The sequence below is a fragment of the Camelina sativa genome, chromosome 13 (assembly GCF_000633955.1).
Source record: "Camelina sativa cultivar DH55 chromosome 13, Cs, whole genome shotgun sequence".
Taxonomy (NCBI): Eukaryota; Viridiplantae; Streptophyta; class Magnoliopsida; order Brassicales; family Brassicaceae; genus Camelina; species Camelina sativa.
In genome coordinates, this window is record NC_025697.1 from 8652545 (window position 1) to 8669331 (window position 16787).

The 16787-nt window shown below is 37.7% G+C and overlaps 5 protein-coding genes across 7 annotated transcripts; 2 read left to right on the plus strand and 3 right to left on the minus strand.

The window, feature by feature from the left end:
* LOC104736024 (rop guanine nucleotide exchange factor 10) lies at window positions 437-3263 on the plus strand. 2 transcript variants are annotated; one of them, XM_010455936.1, is made up of 8 exons: window positions 437-555; window positions 758-906; window positions 1022-1138; window positions 1234-1388; window positions 1490-1564; window positions 1871-2146; window positions 2239-2565; window positions 2648-3263. In XM_010455936.1, the coding sequence occupies exons 2-8, from the start codon at window positions 768-770 to the stop codon at window positions 3050-3052; spliced, it is 1494 nt and encodes a 497-aa protein (XP_010454238.1). In that variant the 5' UTR covers window positions 437-555; window positions 758-767; the 3' UTR covers window positions 3053-3263. The 2 variants fall into 2 exon arrangements, with proteins under 2 accessions (XP_010454238.1, XP_019090302.1); XM_019234757.1 differs by having other exon boundaries at window positions 437-906.
* On the plus strand, window positions 3380-4097 carry LOC104736025 (transmembrane protein 234 homolog). Its single transcript, XM_010455937.2, has one exon. It carries the CDS (start codon window positions 3492-3494, stop codon window positions 3936-3938), a length of 447 nt encoding a protein of 148 aa, XP_010454239.1. The 5' UTR covers window positions 3380-3491; the 3' UTR covers window positions 3939-4097.
* Window positions 4235-6354, minus strand: LOC104736027 (aldehyde oxidase GLOX1-like). Its single transcript, XM_010455938.2, has 2 exons — window positions 5805-6354; window positions 4235-5711 (listed from the first exon to the last, which is right to left on the minus strand). The coding sequence occupies exons 1-2, from the start codon at window positions 6249-6251 to the stop codon at window positions 4386-4388; spliced, it is 1773 nt and encodes a 590-aa protein (XP_010454240.1). The 5' UTR covers window positions 6252-6354; the 3' UTR covers window positions 4235-4385.
* LOC104736028 lies at window positions 7692-9179 on the minus strand. 2 transcript variants are annotated; one of them, XM_010455939.2, is made up of 2 exons: window positions 8656-9178; window positions 7692-7912 (listed from the first exon to the last, which is right to left on the minus strand). In XM_010455939.2, the coding sequence occupies exon 1, from the start codon at window positions 9141-9143 to the stop codon at window positions 8676-8678; it is 468 nt and encodes a 155-aa protein (XP_010454241.1). In that variant the 5' UTR covers window positions 9144-9178; the 3' UTR covers window positions 7692-7912; window positions 8656-8675. The 2 variants fall into 2 exon arrangements, with proteins under 2 accessions (XP_010454241.1, XP_010454242.1); XM_010455940.2 differs by having other exon boundaries at window positions 7699-7908; window positions 8656-9179.
* On the minus strand, window positions 11502-15423 carry LOC104736029 (probable sulfate transporter 3.5). Its single transcript, XM_010455942.2, has 10 exons — window positions 15027-15423; window positions 14011-14215; window positions 13748-13919; window positions 13583-13648; window positions 13158-13271; window positions 12930-13046; window positions 12706-12832; window positions 12071-12610; window positions 11883-11959; window positions 11502-11796 (listed from the first exon to the last, which is right to left on the minus strand). Exons 1-10 carry the CDS (start codon window positions 15361-15363, stop codon window positions 11644-11646), a joined length of 1908 nt encoding a protein of 635 aa, XP_010454244.1. The 5' UTR covers window positions 15364-15423; the 3' UTR covers window positions 11502-11643.

Genomic DNA, 16787 nt, shown 5'->3' on the forward strand with positions numbered 1-16787 from the left:
AAGCACAAATCATCCCTCCCCCAAGTTTAGCACACATAGGATTCTATAACTCGGGTCCTGTAACACTAAAACATAATTTTTCTAACCAGTTGAGACAATCACACATCAAGATGTAGATATACATTAGTTAGAAAATTTTCCTACAATCTCACTAAACCAAATGTGGATTAGCTCAAATAACGAACAATGACTTACTTAATTCACGGAATCCCAAGTGAATCATATAAGCAGCCGTGAGGGTGAATTCTAAACAATTGAAAGATAAAATAAATACGTAAAGTCTAGGGGTATCTTTAACCGCCCTTCTACTATATTTATCCTTTGTTTTCTTAATTTTGAAACATGCACGCACGTTGTCTCTCTCCAGCCCTAGAAAACGAGACGAACATTTCTATGTTTCATTTATCTGCACCAACTCAAAAACAAAAAAAACAACTGGAAACAGAAAAGTACAGAACATAAAAGTACTTTTTTGCTTCTTTTTGTTTTGTTTTGTTTCATTCGGTGGTGAAAGAACTGAGACAAGGGAGAGCGAAAGGACTAGTTTCTTGATCTGTACGTCTCTTTTGCTTTCTTCTTTTTCCGTTTTGTGGATTTCATTTGCTTTGTGTTTTTTTATTGCAATATTTTTTGTCAAGAAGAAAATAAAAAAGAGAGAAAACAAAAGAAAGTGTTTGGAGAGATATAAATTGAGAGGAGTAAATTTGGGAATGGTGCGGACATTAGGACGTAAACTAAGCTGGCCAAGATCTTTCAGTTTTAGAAAGATGTTCGATGGTCGGAACTCTGGACATTCATCCTTCTCTTCTCGTGGGGATGGCATGCATACACCCGAGCGCGAACTCGCCATACATGAATTGGACGCTTCCCCATCGACTCGCAGAGGCAAGCAAAATAGGAGATCAGGTATACAACATATTAGCTTTACATAATCTTTGTATTGATCCCTATATATACAACATATCAGTGAGACTAATTAATTTGGAATCCTTACATAATCTTTTGTATTAATCTATTTCAGACATGGAAGTGATGAAGGAAAGATTCGCAAAACTGCTGCTTGGAGAGGACATGTCAGGCGGAGGGGATGGAGTGACCTCTGCGTTAGCTTTGTCAAATGCCATCACCAGACTCGCTGGTACATATTTTGACATAAACTTTTAAATTTAATGTCTAGTTAACTATTTGAATGGTTAAAATAATTCACAAACTATGTGGCTTTGGTATTGGCAGATTCAATGTTTGGGGAGCAGATGAAATTACAGCCTATGTATCCTGAGACAAAGGAGATTTGGAGGAAAGAAATGGATTGGTTATTATCTGTGATTGATCACATTGTCCAGTTTGTTCCTTCAAAACAAATGGCGAAAAATGGCCAATTCACTGAGGTAAAGGCATACATTAGTCAATAATTATGTAGATAACCAACAATTCCTAGTGTTTTTTTTTTTGTTTTTTTGCTTACTGACCCTGATTTTCTCCTTTCTAGATCATGGTGACGAAACAAAGAGATGATTTGCTGACGAACATTCCAGCCTTACGCAAGCTTGACTCGGTTCTTCTCGTGAGTTTTAACTGCACCCGCACCGCATGATTGTTTCAGCTACGGTTTAAGAAAAACGTTGGCTAAATAACATAACATTTTAGTACATTTATTTTATCAAAAACCAAACCGTTTGCAAATTATAAGCATGAAATATACATGAAAACGCCAAAATCACTATCATCATCTCAATTCATTTTAAGGTGTTCATGTATTGTAAAATGATCATGATACATATATTCACACTTAGAGATTAGTTGTATGGAAACATCATCTTCGTTATTCTTTCGCGGTAGCATCCTACTAATTCAATTACTGATTTGGCAGGACACTTTGGACAACTTCAAGGATCAGAAAGACTTTTGGTATGTGCCAAGAGACATTGAGGATGCAGATCACAATAAAGATTGGAGGAAGCCTGATGAGAACTGGTGGTTACCAGTTGTTAAGGTTCCAAGTGATGGTTTGTCTGAGGAATCACGTAGGTGGTTGCAAAATCAGAAAGATTCTGTAGCACAAGTCCTTAAAGCCGCCACGGCCATCAATGCTCAAGTATTGTCTGAAATGCACATTCCTGATAACTACATTGACTCTCTTCCAAAGGTAATAATTTACACTTCTTCATGAGTTTTCTGTTTCATTGCAAAATTTACTCTATAGCTAAGAAGCTGATGATGAGAGGGTTGGTCTTGTAGAATGGGAAGACAAGCCTTGGTGATTTCCTATACAAGAGCATAACAGAGGAATCCTTTGATCCTGACTACTTCATATCTTTCTTGGATTTATCAACGGAATACAAAGTGCTTGATCTAAAGAACAGGATAGAAGCTTCCATGGTGATATGGAAAAGGAAGATGTGCCAGAAAGAGAAAGACGGCAAATCTCAGTGGGGATCAACTGTTAGCTTAGAGAAGAGAGAGCTTTTCGAGGTCCGAGCCGAGACCATATTGGTTATGCTCAAACAACAGTTCCCTGGGATCCCACAATCCTCACTCGAAATCTCCAAGATTAGAAACAACAAGGTAATAAATTAATAATAAAACAAAGACAAAACAACAATGCAACAAAGTATACTAGAAACTAAGTTGTGATGGTTCTTTACAGGACGTTGGACAGGCGATATTGGAGAGCTATTCAAGGGTATTAGAAAGTCTAGCTTCAAAGATAATGTCAAGAGTAGAGGACGTTCTTGAAGCTGATCGGCTAGTTCAAAGACAACTAATGGGAGAGGCAGAGACAAGATCAGAAAGCGAGGCGGAACTAGAGTTCGAAGAAACCGAAAAAGTGGTTGGTGCGGAAACACCAAACTCGAGGAAACTATCAGACTTCATAGGGTGGAAATTATCATCCGAGACTAAAAAGCATAGTTCAATGAGTGATATAGAATTCTTCCACAGAGTTGAGGAAGCGAAGGAGAAGCCAATGATGAAGTCCCCAAGAGCTCTACCTAAGAAATTTTCATATCTAGCAAAGTTAGAGAACATGAGAAGCCCTAGTGACAGACACTGATAGTGAAAATAGAACAGGGCATAGAAGAAAGAACAAAGAGAGAGAGTGAGAAAGAGAATAGGGGATCGGAGGCTATTTTGTGTGAGAGAATGTGTACATATATATAACAAAATGCAGGCATTGGTTTTAGGATTTGGTTTATCATGTTTGTTATTGCTTGTTTGACTAATTGCTTCCTGTTGTTGTTGTTTTTTTTTCTATAAAAAGGAAGTGTGAATCAGTGTGAAACAAACCTATGTATTTGTACTTTTGGTTATTTGGTATTTGTATTGTAACGTCTATAACATTTGTTTACTGATGCAATTATTTAAGCGATTTTGTTACCAATACGAATCGAACCGCGCCAATGGCATATTCCGTAATAATTAATTAATCCTCCAATCAAAAACGAAAACAAAGCAGAGAGTCTCATCGAGAGAGACATTGACCAATCGCAGCAATGAAGGAAGACATGGAGAAGATGGTGGCGGTAGGGCTCGTATGGGGAGCCACTAATGCACTGATCCGCCGCGGCGCTCTCGCCTGGGATAATAGAAAGTCTTCAACAACAGAGTCTTCTTCTTCTTCTTCTTCTTCTTCTTCTTCTTCTTCTTCTTCTCCTACTCTTCAGATCCGCCGCAAAATCATGATCGCGATCCGTGACTGGATCAATCTCCTCCTCTTCTGGCAATACTCAGTTCCTTTCCTCGTCAACCTCTCCGCCTCCGCTACGTTCTTCGCCCTACTCAGCCACGCTCCTATCTCTCTAGCTGTTCCGGTCACCAACGCAACGACTTTTGCCGCAACCGCCGCTTTTGGGATTCTTTTAGGGGAAGAAACTCAAATCGGACCTGCTTTGTTAGGTACCAGCTTCATTGTTTTTGGAATTTGGCTATGTCTTGTCTGAATTTGGAGATTTTTGTAAACCGTGCGACTCTTGTTTCCGCGACATATCTGTTTTTGTTTGCCTGAGGAATTGGTTCATTCTTTGTTCTAGCAGTAGACGATACTTGTGACTGGCTGTGATTGAAGATTTCATTATAATAGGCAAAAGAAAGTAATAATAGTAAAAGAATTTTTCTCGAATACAAAATTTAGGGGGAGAACCAAGGAAAAAAAATTACTGAAAGGTTTACAATTACATGAATAGAAAGAAAAAAAAAAAAAAAAAAAAAAAAAGAAACAGGGGAAGAAAGAGAGAGNAAGAAAACACAAGAATTGGGATGGATTAATGATGGCATTTACAATAATATAGAAGAAAAACAAAAAAACACACTGATCAATGTTACGATTTTTTTTCCTTTTTCATATCAAGATGTTACGGCATAAGACAAATGGGTAAAAATCATCGTTTTTAGACGACTTGAATCCATTCTCCAGTGCTGGGAACACCCTTGTGGACGGCAAAGAGAAGATAGTAACCGGGAGGAGCGATGTTTCCATTTGGTGGTGCGACTGCCTGGATATCGTAACCAGCACCAGCGGGTTTGACATTAGCGACGCCCAAGATGAGCATCCTCATGTTCATGGAGATACTGTGTGTTGTGAAGGCAGGTGCTAACATGGTAACTTTGAGGTTCTCCTTGGTCGCGCCCTTTTGGTTAAGGTCGACCTTCACGTTGAAGAACTGTCCGTATCTGACCTGTTTTGGTGTGCCGGCGGCGACGATCTTTGGCCTCATGTTGGCTAGAGCCGGGTCGAGGTAAGGTGGGGAGAATTTCTCAACGCGAAGCTCCGTTGGGAACTCAACGTTGTACTTGTAACCGTCGTTGGTGTTGCTTCCACCGACAAGAACCTTACCATCAGGGAGGATGATGGCGGTGGAGTGGTACATACGTGGGATGGTGGAGGCCTGAAGCTCTTTGAAACGCTTTGCACGTGGAGCACGGGGCTTGTACAAGATGGGAGAAAAGGCAGGGTCTTTACCGTAGCCCCATCCAGAACAACCACGTTTAGCTCCGTTTACTAGAAGGATGTCTCCGTTGGGGAGGATGACAGTGTCACTCATGACTCGTGGCGTCGGCATCATCTCTGTCTTCCATCGTGGCTTCGCGCTATTGATCCTTATCCTAGCGCAATCTTGCAATGCAGGATCGAATGTCCTTCTACCAGCCCTGTAGTACGAGTCTTGTTTGGTACCACCGCAGACGAGAACCTCGGCGGGGATGACCTTGGGGTTTTTCACGTAAAGTTGGATGGGGAGGAGGGCGGAGGAACCTGATCCGGGGTAGTTACGGGCACCACCTGGGAGCTGAGGGAACTCCTTGATGACTTGGTTTGTTTTGGGGCTTAGAAGAATGGATCGGTTGTTTGCGAAAATGAAGAGGTTGCCGTCGGTGTTGAGCCACACGAAAGGGTAAAGGTTGTTCTCTTCCGGGTCGTCTGTCTGCTTGAGGAGCAATGAGTCGTAGAGCTTCCTGTTGTTCTGTCCTTCCTCTGGAATGTACTCGTAGTTCAAGGCGTCACGTCCACCGATCACGAAGAACTTGCCGTCAGGGAGAGTGGCTTGCGTTGAGTACCATCTCTTCGCAGCCAATGCCTGAGGGTATTCTTCCCACACGCAGTTATCACAGCTGGCTAGGTACCTTGCGGTGTTGGCTCCTCCATTGTATCCTCCGGTACTCACCAATGTCCCGTTTTTGGTCAAACCTCCGGATGAGCACCATGTATCGGTGGCAAGCTATCATGAAACATGTGAATGCAAAATATTTAATTCAAATCCATATAATATAATTCTATTTAAAGAAGATCTTGTCATAGAGTTTGAACATACGGAGAGAGGCTTAATGGCGCCGGTGTTGGCATCAATGAGAACCGAATGAGCCCAACAATCGATCCGGTTAGTCTTGGCGTCCACGACATGGCATGGTACACCTGGAGGCAACTTAATCTTTGAAATTCTCCAAATGGTGGCGTCGTAGTACTGGACCTTGTTGATGACTGGCATCAGAATCGCATGCATACCGGACACACCAGAGTTTTCCAAGAAAAGCTCCCACTTACCACCCCAGTTTGTCTGAGCTTCCATACTCCCACCTCCTCTTCTTCCACCTTTTCCAGCCACTGCCGCTGCAGGCTGTGGTTTCACAGCCTTCGCCGCCCCATTGCCGTGGTTGAACCCAGGGAGGAAAGGTAGAAACGGTAGAGGGAATATGGCCTCCGACACAGCTGCGAGGATAAGGACAGATACTGTCCATATGACTCTTGTTGAGGCTCTCATTTTTTTTAACTTTTTACTTTTTTTTTTCTTCCCCTGTTTTGCTTGGGGAAATGAGATATTGGATCCCAGGCTTATTTGGATTATGATATGCCTGAACAAATAAGCTTACCGTCTCTACGTATTTTATAGGCTATTTTCACTTACGTTTATTATTAGCTATTGCTAATTTTAAATGTGTGGGTAAGAAGACGTCTCCCCAAAACAACCTGTAGTTGTTTTTGTGGAGTTTTTGTGATGGAAGAAATTATTGGTGTGGTGTTTTCATATCTGTCTCTCGTGCTTTCTTTTTTTACAATGACGTGGTCATGCAGACAATTCCTTAATTTGATGTCATACAGCTAAGGACTATATCCTTCCTTACATGACATCCTCGGATGGATCCAAAAGTTTTTTAGTAGGTGCATAATACAAACACAACATTGTATATATACCACATTTTTTGAAAAGTAAAAAAGCAACGTGAAAATGGTTGGCACCATACTCCCAACCAACATAATTAATGAATGCAAACATTTTTATTTGCTAAAATTTCTGGATTTATTTTTGCAGACTGTGACAGTAGGAGGTATATATAACAAGATGGGTGCCTTAAAGCGACAGACTTCCCAGTGAAGAGACCCGCGATAAAAGAGCAATAATTACTAATTAAGAAGAGTATGACCCTCCAAACCGAAGCTGAAGAGTGTCTTGCAATTTTGCTTTGTGTCTTCTAGCGGAGCAACCGAGCAAGTGTTCCGAACCCCACGATCAATCACTTTGAACAGTCCCTCAACCGGAGTGCTGAGTAAATATATGATCGTTTCTCTCCCGCCATATGGTTAAAATAACTGCTTGAGCTGGTATGAGCCTTTGAAAGGCCATCTGTTTTTCCTGAACATGTGCTTTGAGCCAAGCAAGGAAGTTTGGCCATGCATTGGAAATGGATGCTAACATTCCCGGTCGAACCAACTTAACAATTACACTATGCCTGCAAGCATCAACGTAGACCCGGCCTAACGTTAAGATCTTTCCTTTTTTAAGAGAAGGGAATATTTGTGCTAATCTTCATGAAGTTAACCCATTTTCCAAAAGAAAACAAAAGAAAAACTTAATCAAACTGACAAGATAAATAAATGCGGTCGTTCCCACCAAAAAAAAATAAAAATAAATGCGGTCGCATGTTGTTGTCTGGGACCGATTTTGATTTATTGGGGACCCTAATATTTTCAAAGTGTAAGAACATAAAACTTGTTCATACAAATGAGTCTCTTGAATTTGATGAGGACTCACCGTACAGGTCAAAGCCATCGATAGGGTTTGACTAGTCTACGAAAATCACTGAGGTTATCTTTTGCCATTGTAAACACTTCAATGACAAGAGCACCCAGTTTCTTAGTTTGGATGTCGCCCCCTGATATATACTTCGATAATACCTACTAATAATTTCTTGGGTTTTTAGAAAGTAGACTAATTATGGGACGTTCCTTTTCGTAGTCCAATAATATCACATTGGTTGATAACTTACAAGTTACAAACTTCCATGAAACACTTAGGTTTAGGGAGAATAGAGTCGTGGTATTCATTGCGGTTTTTACATTACAAGCTCTGTTTTACCGGATGGATATAAATATATATTACAAACCATTTATTCACTTTGTTCCTTCCTGCCTTCATAGATCTGCCTACAATAATGAATACGAGAACCACTCGTCAATAATCAAATCAAACCATCCCAGATTGCCAAGCACGAAATTGTTGTTGAAACAGAGTAACAGACCTAATGAAAAAGCAATCTACATAACATTAAAGTTCCGATAACACCATAACATCATGGTCTAAGAAAACAATTGAAGGGATCAATGAATGAATACACAGCATCTCCTGAAAATCAACACAAAGGACGTTCAAGTTCTCATGACCAACTGAAGCTTTTGTTTGGTATTTACAGTTGTCCATGAAAGGCTAAACCTATCAGACGATCAGTCCAAGTCCAACAGTGAAGGAAAGAAGCCAAAATCATAAGAAAGACTAAATCTGACTCAATATACAAAGGTACATGAATCAGAAAAGCAGCTGTAACTCTGTAAGGAATCTAGTAAAGCTCTTTTAGTAAGACAGTCTAAAAACAAAGACCACACAATGCCTTAAAGAGGGACTTATAATAGGTTACTAACATCCAACGTTGAATTAAACTGCAAAGCTAGTAACTACTCTTCAGGAGATACAAGAACAAGACTGATCTCACATTATCTATCACCTCATAAGTTAAATCCCACATTACTGGCACAAACACAATTAACAAACAGAAACAAAAAACCTTAGATAAGATACGCAAGTCTCAAATTCCAACTCAATTCGAATATCCTAAATTCATAACCACAAAAGATTTTTATTAAAAAACCTGAATTTGTAAGAAAGTTCAAACCTTTAAATTGCAAATTGAAATCAAGAAGACGAACGTTTGCCTTCACAATCAAGACTGTTATCAAAGTTCTTAGAAGGGTATTTAGCAGTAACCCCAGCGACTTCAAAGACGAGGTTATCCCCAGAAGATCGGATCCCAGAGATAGACCACCACTTGAAAAACGCCCGGACCCGAATCCCTTGGAGCTCCGCGATCTTGCCCTGAGAGATCCGACCCGTTACTTTGTTGGAGTAAGTGGCGATGTAGTTATCAGGAGGGAGCGTGATTTTGCAAGTCCCGTGGAGGAAGAGGGAGAAGTCACCGGAGGTTTGGTTTAGGACGTAGTCTTTCACGGATAAAGGGAGTAGCCCAATTGGGAACCCATGATTCGTGAGCTCTGCGTGTGCACGACTCGGTGTCTTCTTCACCTGGGGATTCGGATCGTCCTGTAGGGAGAAGATGGGTGACAGAATCAGGAAAGAGGTAAGGAACAAGAGAGATATCTTCATTGTTTTCGTTAAAGAGATAACAAATTCGAGTTTTTTCACGTTTTTAGAAGTTTTTAAAGTTTGGATCGGGTCACCCAATCATACCCGTTTAGTCTAGTTACGGTACGGTTGACCAAAGTACTTTTAGTCTTAATTGTAACTATTTAATAAATGGTTACGGTTAAATACGACTCTGATTAAAATATTTACGGTTAGATACAATTACGGTTTAAATACAGTTTGGTTAGGGTTTGAACTACAATTATAACAGGGACCGACTTAAACATCAGCTACACTCGGTGCAAAAATTAATTTTTAAAGAATCATAGACAATGGAAAGAATATTTCTGTATCTCATTGCATAATACTTTACATGGCTTTTATAGACTACAATAGAATCTGATAATATCTAGTTACAATCAATGTAATATACGATAACAATCGTATCTCAATCACAATCGTATCAATTAACATTGATCAGATCTTTGTTAACTTGTTGCGCAAGCTACTGAGATGATTCCGTAATATCCTCCCTCAAGTTGGAGCATGCCGCTTGCAAATGCCCAACTTGACCATAATAGCTTTAACTTGACCATTCTGATCACAAGTCTTGGTTGCTCTTCCAAGACCTGAACAATTTTGCATATAAACTGCAAATAAAATCTTGCAAATGACCAGCAGACTCATTGCTTGCCATTGCACAATTTCAATCAGGGGTGCTTCTATACTCATTATCTTCCACACAACCTCGTTTCTTCCTTGCTAAGCTATCTGCTCAACACCATTGTTTTCGTGATCGTCATGCTTTTAACATCCGATGCTTGTCGGAATTTTCACAAGACAACCAAATCCATGTTCTGAACTTGATCATGTCTCCATCGTCACATCTCGGTTTCGATCAGTATTCATCACGGTGTTATACTCCACCGTTGAGTCGGTTCGTCGATGTCACAACACAAGAGTTGTGTGTGACACAAGGATTCCTTCAATTTGTGTTCTTGTTTGTCGGGTTCGTAGATACTTCTTCATGTCCATCTTCTTGGACTCCACTGTCGTTTTTTTTTCATCATCGGATCTGGGCACCATTGGAATGAACTTGAGTGATAATGACTCATGAGTTCTCCGTCGTGGCAGTGCCACCGTCTTCGTCTTCTCATCCACCTCGTCTAACTTTATCATGTCGGAGGTGGAATCATCAAAAGTTTTAGAAACTTTTTGATCGTATATCTCTGTCGTCATCCTCACTGTTTTCATCCTTGTCATCTTCATCACCGTCTTCTTTGACGGTTGTCATAATCGATCCACAAGGATCGACCTGCTCTGATACCATAAAGAATCGTAAACAATGCAAAGAATATTTCTGTATCTCATTCCATGATACTTTACATGGCTTTTATAGACTACAATAGATTCTTATAATATCTAGTTACATTCAATGTAACATACGATGACAATCGTATCTCAATCACAATCGTATCAATTAACATTGATCAGATCTTTGTTAACTTGTTGCGCAAGCTACTGAGATGATTCCGTAATAATTTTGATTGGAGAAAGAAAAACCCAAAAACATTTATCCAATGAAAATATGAAAGGTTAAGTAGGAGTAGAAAGAAATCACTAACGTCTCTAATCAGAATTAGGAGGAAGATACAAGTTTTATCCATTAGGTATTCGAGTTACTTACCAGATTTTGAGGTAGCTTGTTATAGTTGCATAATTTTCGTTGAAAACAAAACAAAATGGGAGAAGCAACGATATGTTGCATAAAAAAAGGAGAAGAAAGACAACTATATTGTTCAGAGTTTATTAAATAGTTAGGGTAAAGTTAAAAGACAAAAAATTGAATTTGGGCTGGACATGGTGCAAATACACTTCTTGCACTAGGCCAACGCCGGGCCTTACAATATAGTTTTGGTCATGCCTACTTAGATGATAGGTTGAATAGCTTGGATGATCATTCATCCAATTTTTTACCATCTGAACTGAATAAGTTAGAAAACTTATTCAACACATTCAACCAAAAAAATTGGAGAATGAACAAATTATAAAAGAAATTTGTTCAACTCTTTCATCTCTTATTTAGTGGATGAATGAGTTGAATGATATTCATCATGTCGATTACAACTTTTTAAGTATTTATTAATAATTATCTTCGTCCTTGAAAATTTCAATTTAAGGGAGGAATATTATCAACTTAACCGTTAGCTTTTTAGGTGGTTTTGATGTTGATTAAGCTTAAATTAATGTATATTGAGATATAAGCAACTTTGTACAGTGGTCTTTTGTTTATTAAGTCAGCAAGACTGAAATTTCTCCATTACTCATATCTTTCTCTATCTCTCGGTTACAATTATCATAGCCATGAAGCACTTATAGTGGTCTAATCAAAACCATTTTATGATTTTTAGTCCAGTAATTACTCAAGAGATACGCATATTATATTCCATTGACCCAACAGAAAAAGAAAAGAAAAAAGATAAGCATTTCATTAAAAGCTTCTAAGATTCCACTAGGGACGTCACGGTTCAGGTTTGGCCGTGGATAGATTAAATCGGCATGCTTGAACTGCGTCGTCAATGGATAAGAACACATACTCCTTTCCTATCTTCTCCACAAAATGCGATAGCATCATCTTTTCTAAGACTTCAAATCTTGGATTTATTAGCACCATCTGCAATAAATTAAGTATATATATAAATTTTCATTTGAGCAAATATTAGAAGGACGCTTCAAAAAAAATTGAAAGGTATTATAAACCTTGATGTCTTTTGCTCCAAGGATTCTTTGAACTTCAAGTAGTGTTTCCATCCCTGTCACGTCGATGGTTGAAACTCCTGAAGACAACCATAATAATTAGCAATTAAAAATGAAACGAAACATATACATGTTTGCTAATACAAGATTATATTAGTGAGATGTCTAATGTGAAAATAAATTAAACTCACCGGAGAGATCAAGGAGAAGAAACTCGACGGCTTCAGGTTCATCACGAATCCACCTCAAAATCCGTTCGCGGATGTAAGTGCTGTTGGCAAAAAAAATAGGAGATCCCAATTGAAGAATGACACAACCAAGCATCTCCTCGGAGGTTGGGTACTGTTCTATGTCTCGAAACATAACCGAGTTCGGTATTCTTCCTAATTTACAAGTCGACGGCCTTGCAACGTACAACAACGCTCTTAGGATAGAAAACCCAACGGAGATGATGAGACCGTAGTCCATGCTAATGAAGGAAACACCGAAAAAAGCGGACATGCAGACGACGAAATCAAACTTGTCAACCTTGTAGAGATGGTACATCTCCTCGTAGTTGATGAGTCCCAACATGGCTGACATAATGATGGCTGAGAGACCAACCAGTGGTGTGTAGCTGAATAGAGGCGCTAGGAAGAGAAGCACAAGCATCATGCAAATGCCCATCACTACATTAGACATTGGTGTCTTTGTCCCCGCGTTGTAGTTCACTGCCGTCTTTGAAAATGGCCCTGAATATATCCGGCCATATTAGTTAACGATACATTTTAATATTGAAACCTAATATCTAAGATCTTCGGCCATGGATTTATTTGTTATTAGTTACCTGTTGTCAAATAGCAAGAAGTAAAGGAGCCAACTACGTTCATAAGACCAAATGCTATCATCTCTTTGTTCCCGTCCGTTTGTTCGTTCTTCATTACAGCAAAGCTTCTTCCGATTGCTATCCCTTCCTGAAAATTATACGTTCATCTTTTTAATAAATCATACATATATTATATATAGTCAAACATGAGCTATATAAAAAAAATGCTGGATATAGTTATTTACGGCCAGAGCGATGAGGCCAGTGACGATCCCGGCCTTCAAAACCATCGCTAGATACTTGGACTCAAAGTTCAAATGTTGAATAGAAGGAGGGTTTAGTCCTTTCTTTAAAGGCCCCACCTGTATGCAGAAACATACTATTAATAGAACCCCTAGTTGCTCAAAGTCTTAATACATGTTCACACAATTTTAATTAATTATGTTTGGCATGTGAGTATTGAAATTGCTCACAGTTTGGATCCCGTGTGCTGTTCCTTTTACCAGAAAAGCAACTACACAACCCACAATGACGACCACCATTGGACCCATTGCTGATACCCAAAACAGCTTTGGGTACCTCTGCTTCTGCAATAGTTACAAATTTTCAATCATATTAATTCTAGTGAAACATTTAATTTGAGAAGAGCCATTTGACTTTTAACATATGTGAAAGGGTGCTTATGTGAAAATAAGGTAACATGGTATCTAAATTATCATTTTCTGAAAAATTAAACTCAAAGTGGTATGTTAAAAGGTGATCAGCAGTGATGACAATTAATAATAAATAGAGAAAAGAAAAGTGGAAGATCTTGAAAGGTCCAAATCCAATACTTTTTTACTAAGTGGATAAAAAGACTTAAATAATTGAAATAAAGCTAGAGAAGAAGAAAAGTTACAATGTATCGAGTGGATTGTAGGAATACAAGAAAGCAGATGCCAGCCAATGTACTTTGCCACTTCCACTGCACCAAGTAACACCCTCCCAGGGTAACACAATTAGCAATTGGTTTTAATTTCTTGTAATTATATATATTTTAAAGAGAAAAAGAAAGAGAGATGACCTCAGCGCGGTTGTCTAAGATTGAGTGGATAACTGACACGACGTCCGTTTTGTGCGTAAAATGGGCTAAACCAAAGACGCCCTTAAGTTGTTGGAGGAGAATGATGATTGCGGTACCGCCCATGAAGCCCGTTATGGTCGAATGTGACAAGAAATCCACCAATATCCCCAACCTACATATATATATATTTTTTTTCTATTAAGTAATAAAGTAAAAAACGTTTTTTTTAACAAAAATATAGAGTGGTCTACACATATATGTACCTTAGGAATCCCATAGCAAATTGGAATATACCGGTGACGAAAGTGGCGGTGAATATCAAATGAAGGTAGAGCTCAGGATCATTTTTGGACATCTCCTCACCGAATGTCTCAGCGATCAGCAAAGAGCATGCTGCGACTGTTCCCACCGCTAGATTGTTTGAACTTCCAAACACGGCGTACACAAATGGCGGCACAAAGCTTGAATCTGAATTCCCATAATTTTTGTTTTTAAAAAGAAAAATGGGAATATTAGATATATGTTCAATATTAAAATCTATTAGAGCGAATTGTACTATACTGTCTTAACTTGAAATATATAAAGAATTAAACTAATAGGGGAGTTCCTTATTGTTGGTTCATAAGAACAAGATAGAAGATAAATAAATTGAGACGAGTACAGTTGGCAACACCGAGTGTCAGTTCGTGTGGGACAACAATGGACTGCCAATATCATTTCTATTTAAGGTTCATCTACCTATTTTAGTCACACAAGAAAAACATGAAAAAACTCATCTAAATATTTTCATATTTAGATTTCAATTATATAGACAAGAATCAAGTATATATGGAAGTTTTCAGAAATGATTTGTTAATTTTTTTAAAATCGGTATTTAATATCTTTTACATTAATTCTTGTTTTTAAACTCTTGAAAAAATCAAACTTAAATGGCTTTATTCTGTTTATTTTCAGAATCAATGTATACAACTTCTTAGTAATATGAAGTTAAAAAAAATCAGGATCATATTGGTGCCATAGTATAGCCTGAGCTACATGGCTTAACGGTAGACTAAAAATAAATATCCAGAGTAAAATCAGACTAATTACTATGAACACATAAATAGTTTATTTGTTGTTTTGCAAAATCGAAATTATACACCTTTTTGCGAAATCACATTAAGAAACATGATTTACTATATATATAAAAAAATCATATTTCTTAACGAATGTTCTCATTGGATGCAATGATTCATATATAAATGATGTTGCATAATGAAAAAAAGGGAAGGGAGCTCACATAGGCCTATGATGGGAGGAATACTGGCGAGCTTAGCATAACTTATTCCCTGAGGAACCGCAAGACTGGTGATGGTGATCCCGGCCAGCACATCGTACCTTAGTTTTTGCATATTGTACTTTGGGAGCCACTCAAAGACTGGAACAAAATACTCCAACAACTTTTTTGTTTTCATCAAACCGTTTGGCTCTTGCGCAATCGGTTTGAATGGATCGTCGGGAAAGAAGGTTTCTTTACATTTTTTTCTTAGTTTTACACCAAAGTTTCTCGGGGCCGAGAAATTTACTCCGCGGCCCTTTGGTGATGACGAGGAAGAGTTTGTTATTGCACCCTCCATAGTTACAAAAGCTGTGTTTTGTGTTTTTTTTCTTTGATCTTCTCAGTTCTCTTTGTAGAGTAATTGGAGAGTATGGTTGTATATATAGATGGAGGTGGCCAAAGAAAGTGGTAAATACTGTTAGAGATTTATTCCACGTTGACCCATGTTTTAATAGGGTGTGTGGTGTTCTTTGTCTTTTTATGGTTATAAAATCTGCTAATCTTATCTAATACAGCAGTTAATTCGGTGTCTAATATCCATATATCCATCCATACTAGGTAATTATTAGCCAAATGCGAAATTTATTATTTACTATTATTTTATTTGTAATGCTGTGTTTTAGATAATCCAAATGAAGAAAGATACATTAGTAGAAAATCTGTCATACATGAACGATGAGTCAGATTTTGAAGTGTATTACATTAAATTTTAAAGTAGTCAAAATAATAACAAAGGTCTTAAATGTTAAATTTAATTATTTATTTCCATTAACGACAAAATAATATTTTCTTCCAATATTAGATTATTACAATTTCTTATTTTTTTATTTTTATTTCAATGCTAAATTGTTTCTTCACATATGTATATTTTGGAATACAATATTACAGTTTCTCATTATATATTTTCTAATAACTTACATAGAAAATTTATATATTTTTAAAATATAAACACTAGAGTTTACTTTAATTCGCTTAGTTTCCCATATATGAATCCCAATTTTTTTTTTTAACCATTCATAAATACAGAGCAATTCACCAAACCTGAATAGTTTGCAGATTACGCCTAAAAGCTGCATAATTTTATATGGCAATCACGCCTAAAAAATGAAAATTACTTTGGTCATTGAATTACATTTGGGGTTGACTTAGAAAGGATTATCTATACTATTAAAAGGGAAGCATTTTTTTTATAAAGAGACATAGAGTTTGAAATTATTACATGAAATGCCATTAAAAACTGAATAGAGATAACATTATAAAAGAAACCAAACAGATTTATAATGATAGGCAAACAGATTTCTATTTATAGGATCCAAACAAAATTAAAATCAAAAAACATATACAGTATCACGTCAGAATCAGATAATACTCATACTTACCATAACCAGTGAATCTGTTAAACGTATCTATTCCCCAAAATTAGTTACAATAATGGATCCGAAATTCTGCAAAATTAACAACACAATATCAATCTGTTAAATGAAGGTTGCCTAAAGATGAAGATGGTATATTCTCTACCAATATTTTGTAGAGAATAATAACAAGTCGAAATCAGCTAAACAATATTTTGTTTACTAAATTCTATCTACTTACCAAATCTTCAAAGATAATACAATCAAATCTTCAATACCATGGTATATTCTCTACAACATCCCACAACTCCTATAAAAGCAGCGTCAATAAGACATAGGTTGACACATTTCCAATACTACAACCAAGAAA

Bases quoted from the DNA above. Each gene is read 5' to 3' on its own strand.
- LOC104736024 (XM_019234757.1), top strand. From the start codon at position 711: ATGGTGCGGACATTAGGACGTAAACTAAGCTGGCCAAGATCTTTCAGT. The intron at 1,139-1,233 runs GTACATATTTTG...TGGTATTGGCAG, and splicing joins TGCCATCACCAGACTCGCTG to ATTCAATGTTTGGGGAGCAG. The intron at 1,565-1,870 runs GTGAGTTTTAAC...CTGATTTGGCAG, and splicing joins AGCTTGACTCGGTTCTTCTC to GACACTTTGGACAACTTCAA.
- LOC104736025 (XM_010455937.2), top strand. From the start codon at position 3,492: ATGAAGGAAGACATGGAGAAGATGGTGGCGGTAGGGCTCGTATGGGGA.
- LOC104736027 (XM_010455938.2), bottom strand. From the start codon at position 6,251: ATGAGAGCCTCAACAAGAGTCATATGGACAGTATCTGTCCTTATCCTC. The intron at 5,712-5,804 runs GTATGTTCAAAC...GTTTCATGATAG, and splicing joins GCGCCATTAAGCCTCTCTCC to CTTGCCACCGATACATGGTG.
- LOC104736028 (XM_010455939.2), bottom strand. From the start codon at position 9,143: ATGAAGATATCTCTCTTGTTCCTTACCTCTTTCCTGATTCTGTCACCC.
- LOC104736029 (XM_010455942.2), bottom strand. From the start codon at position 15,363: ATGGAGGGTGCAATAACAAACTCTTCCTCGTCATCACCAAAGGGCCGC. The intron at 14,216-15,026 runs GTGAGCTCCCTT...ATGGGAATTCAG, and splicing joins TCCTCCCATCATAGGCCTAT to ATTCAAGCTTTGTGCCGCCA. The intron at 12,611-12,705 runs GTAACTAATAAC...GGATATATTCAG, and splicing joins TTCTTGCTATTTGACAACAG to GGCCATTTTCAAAGACGGCA.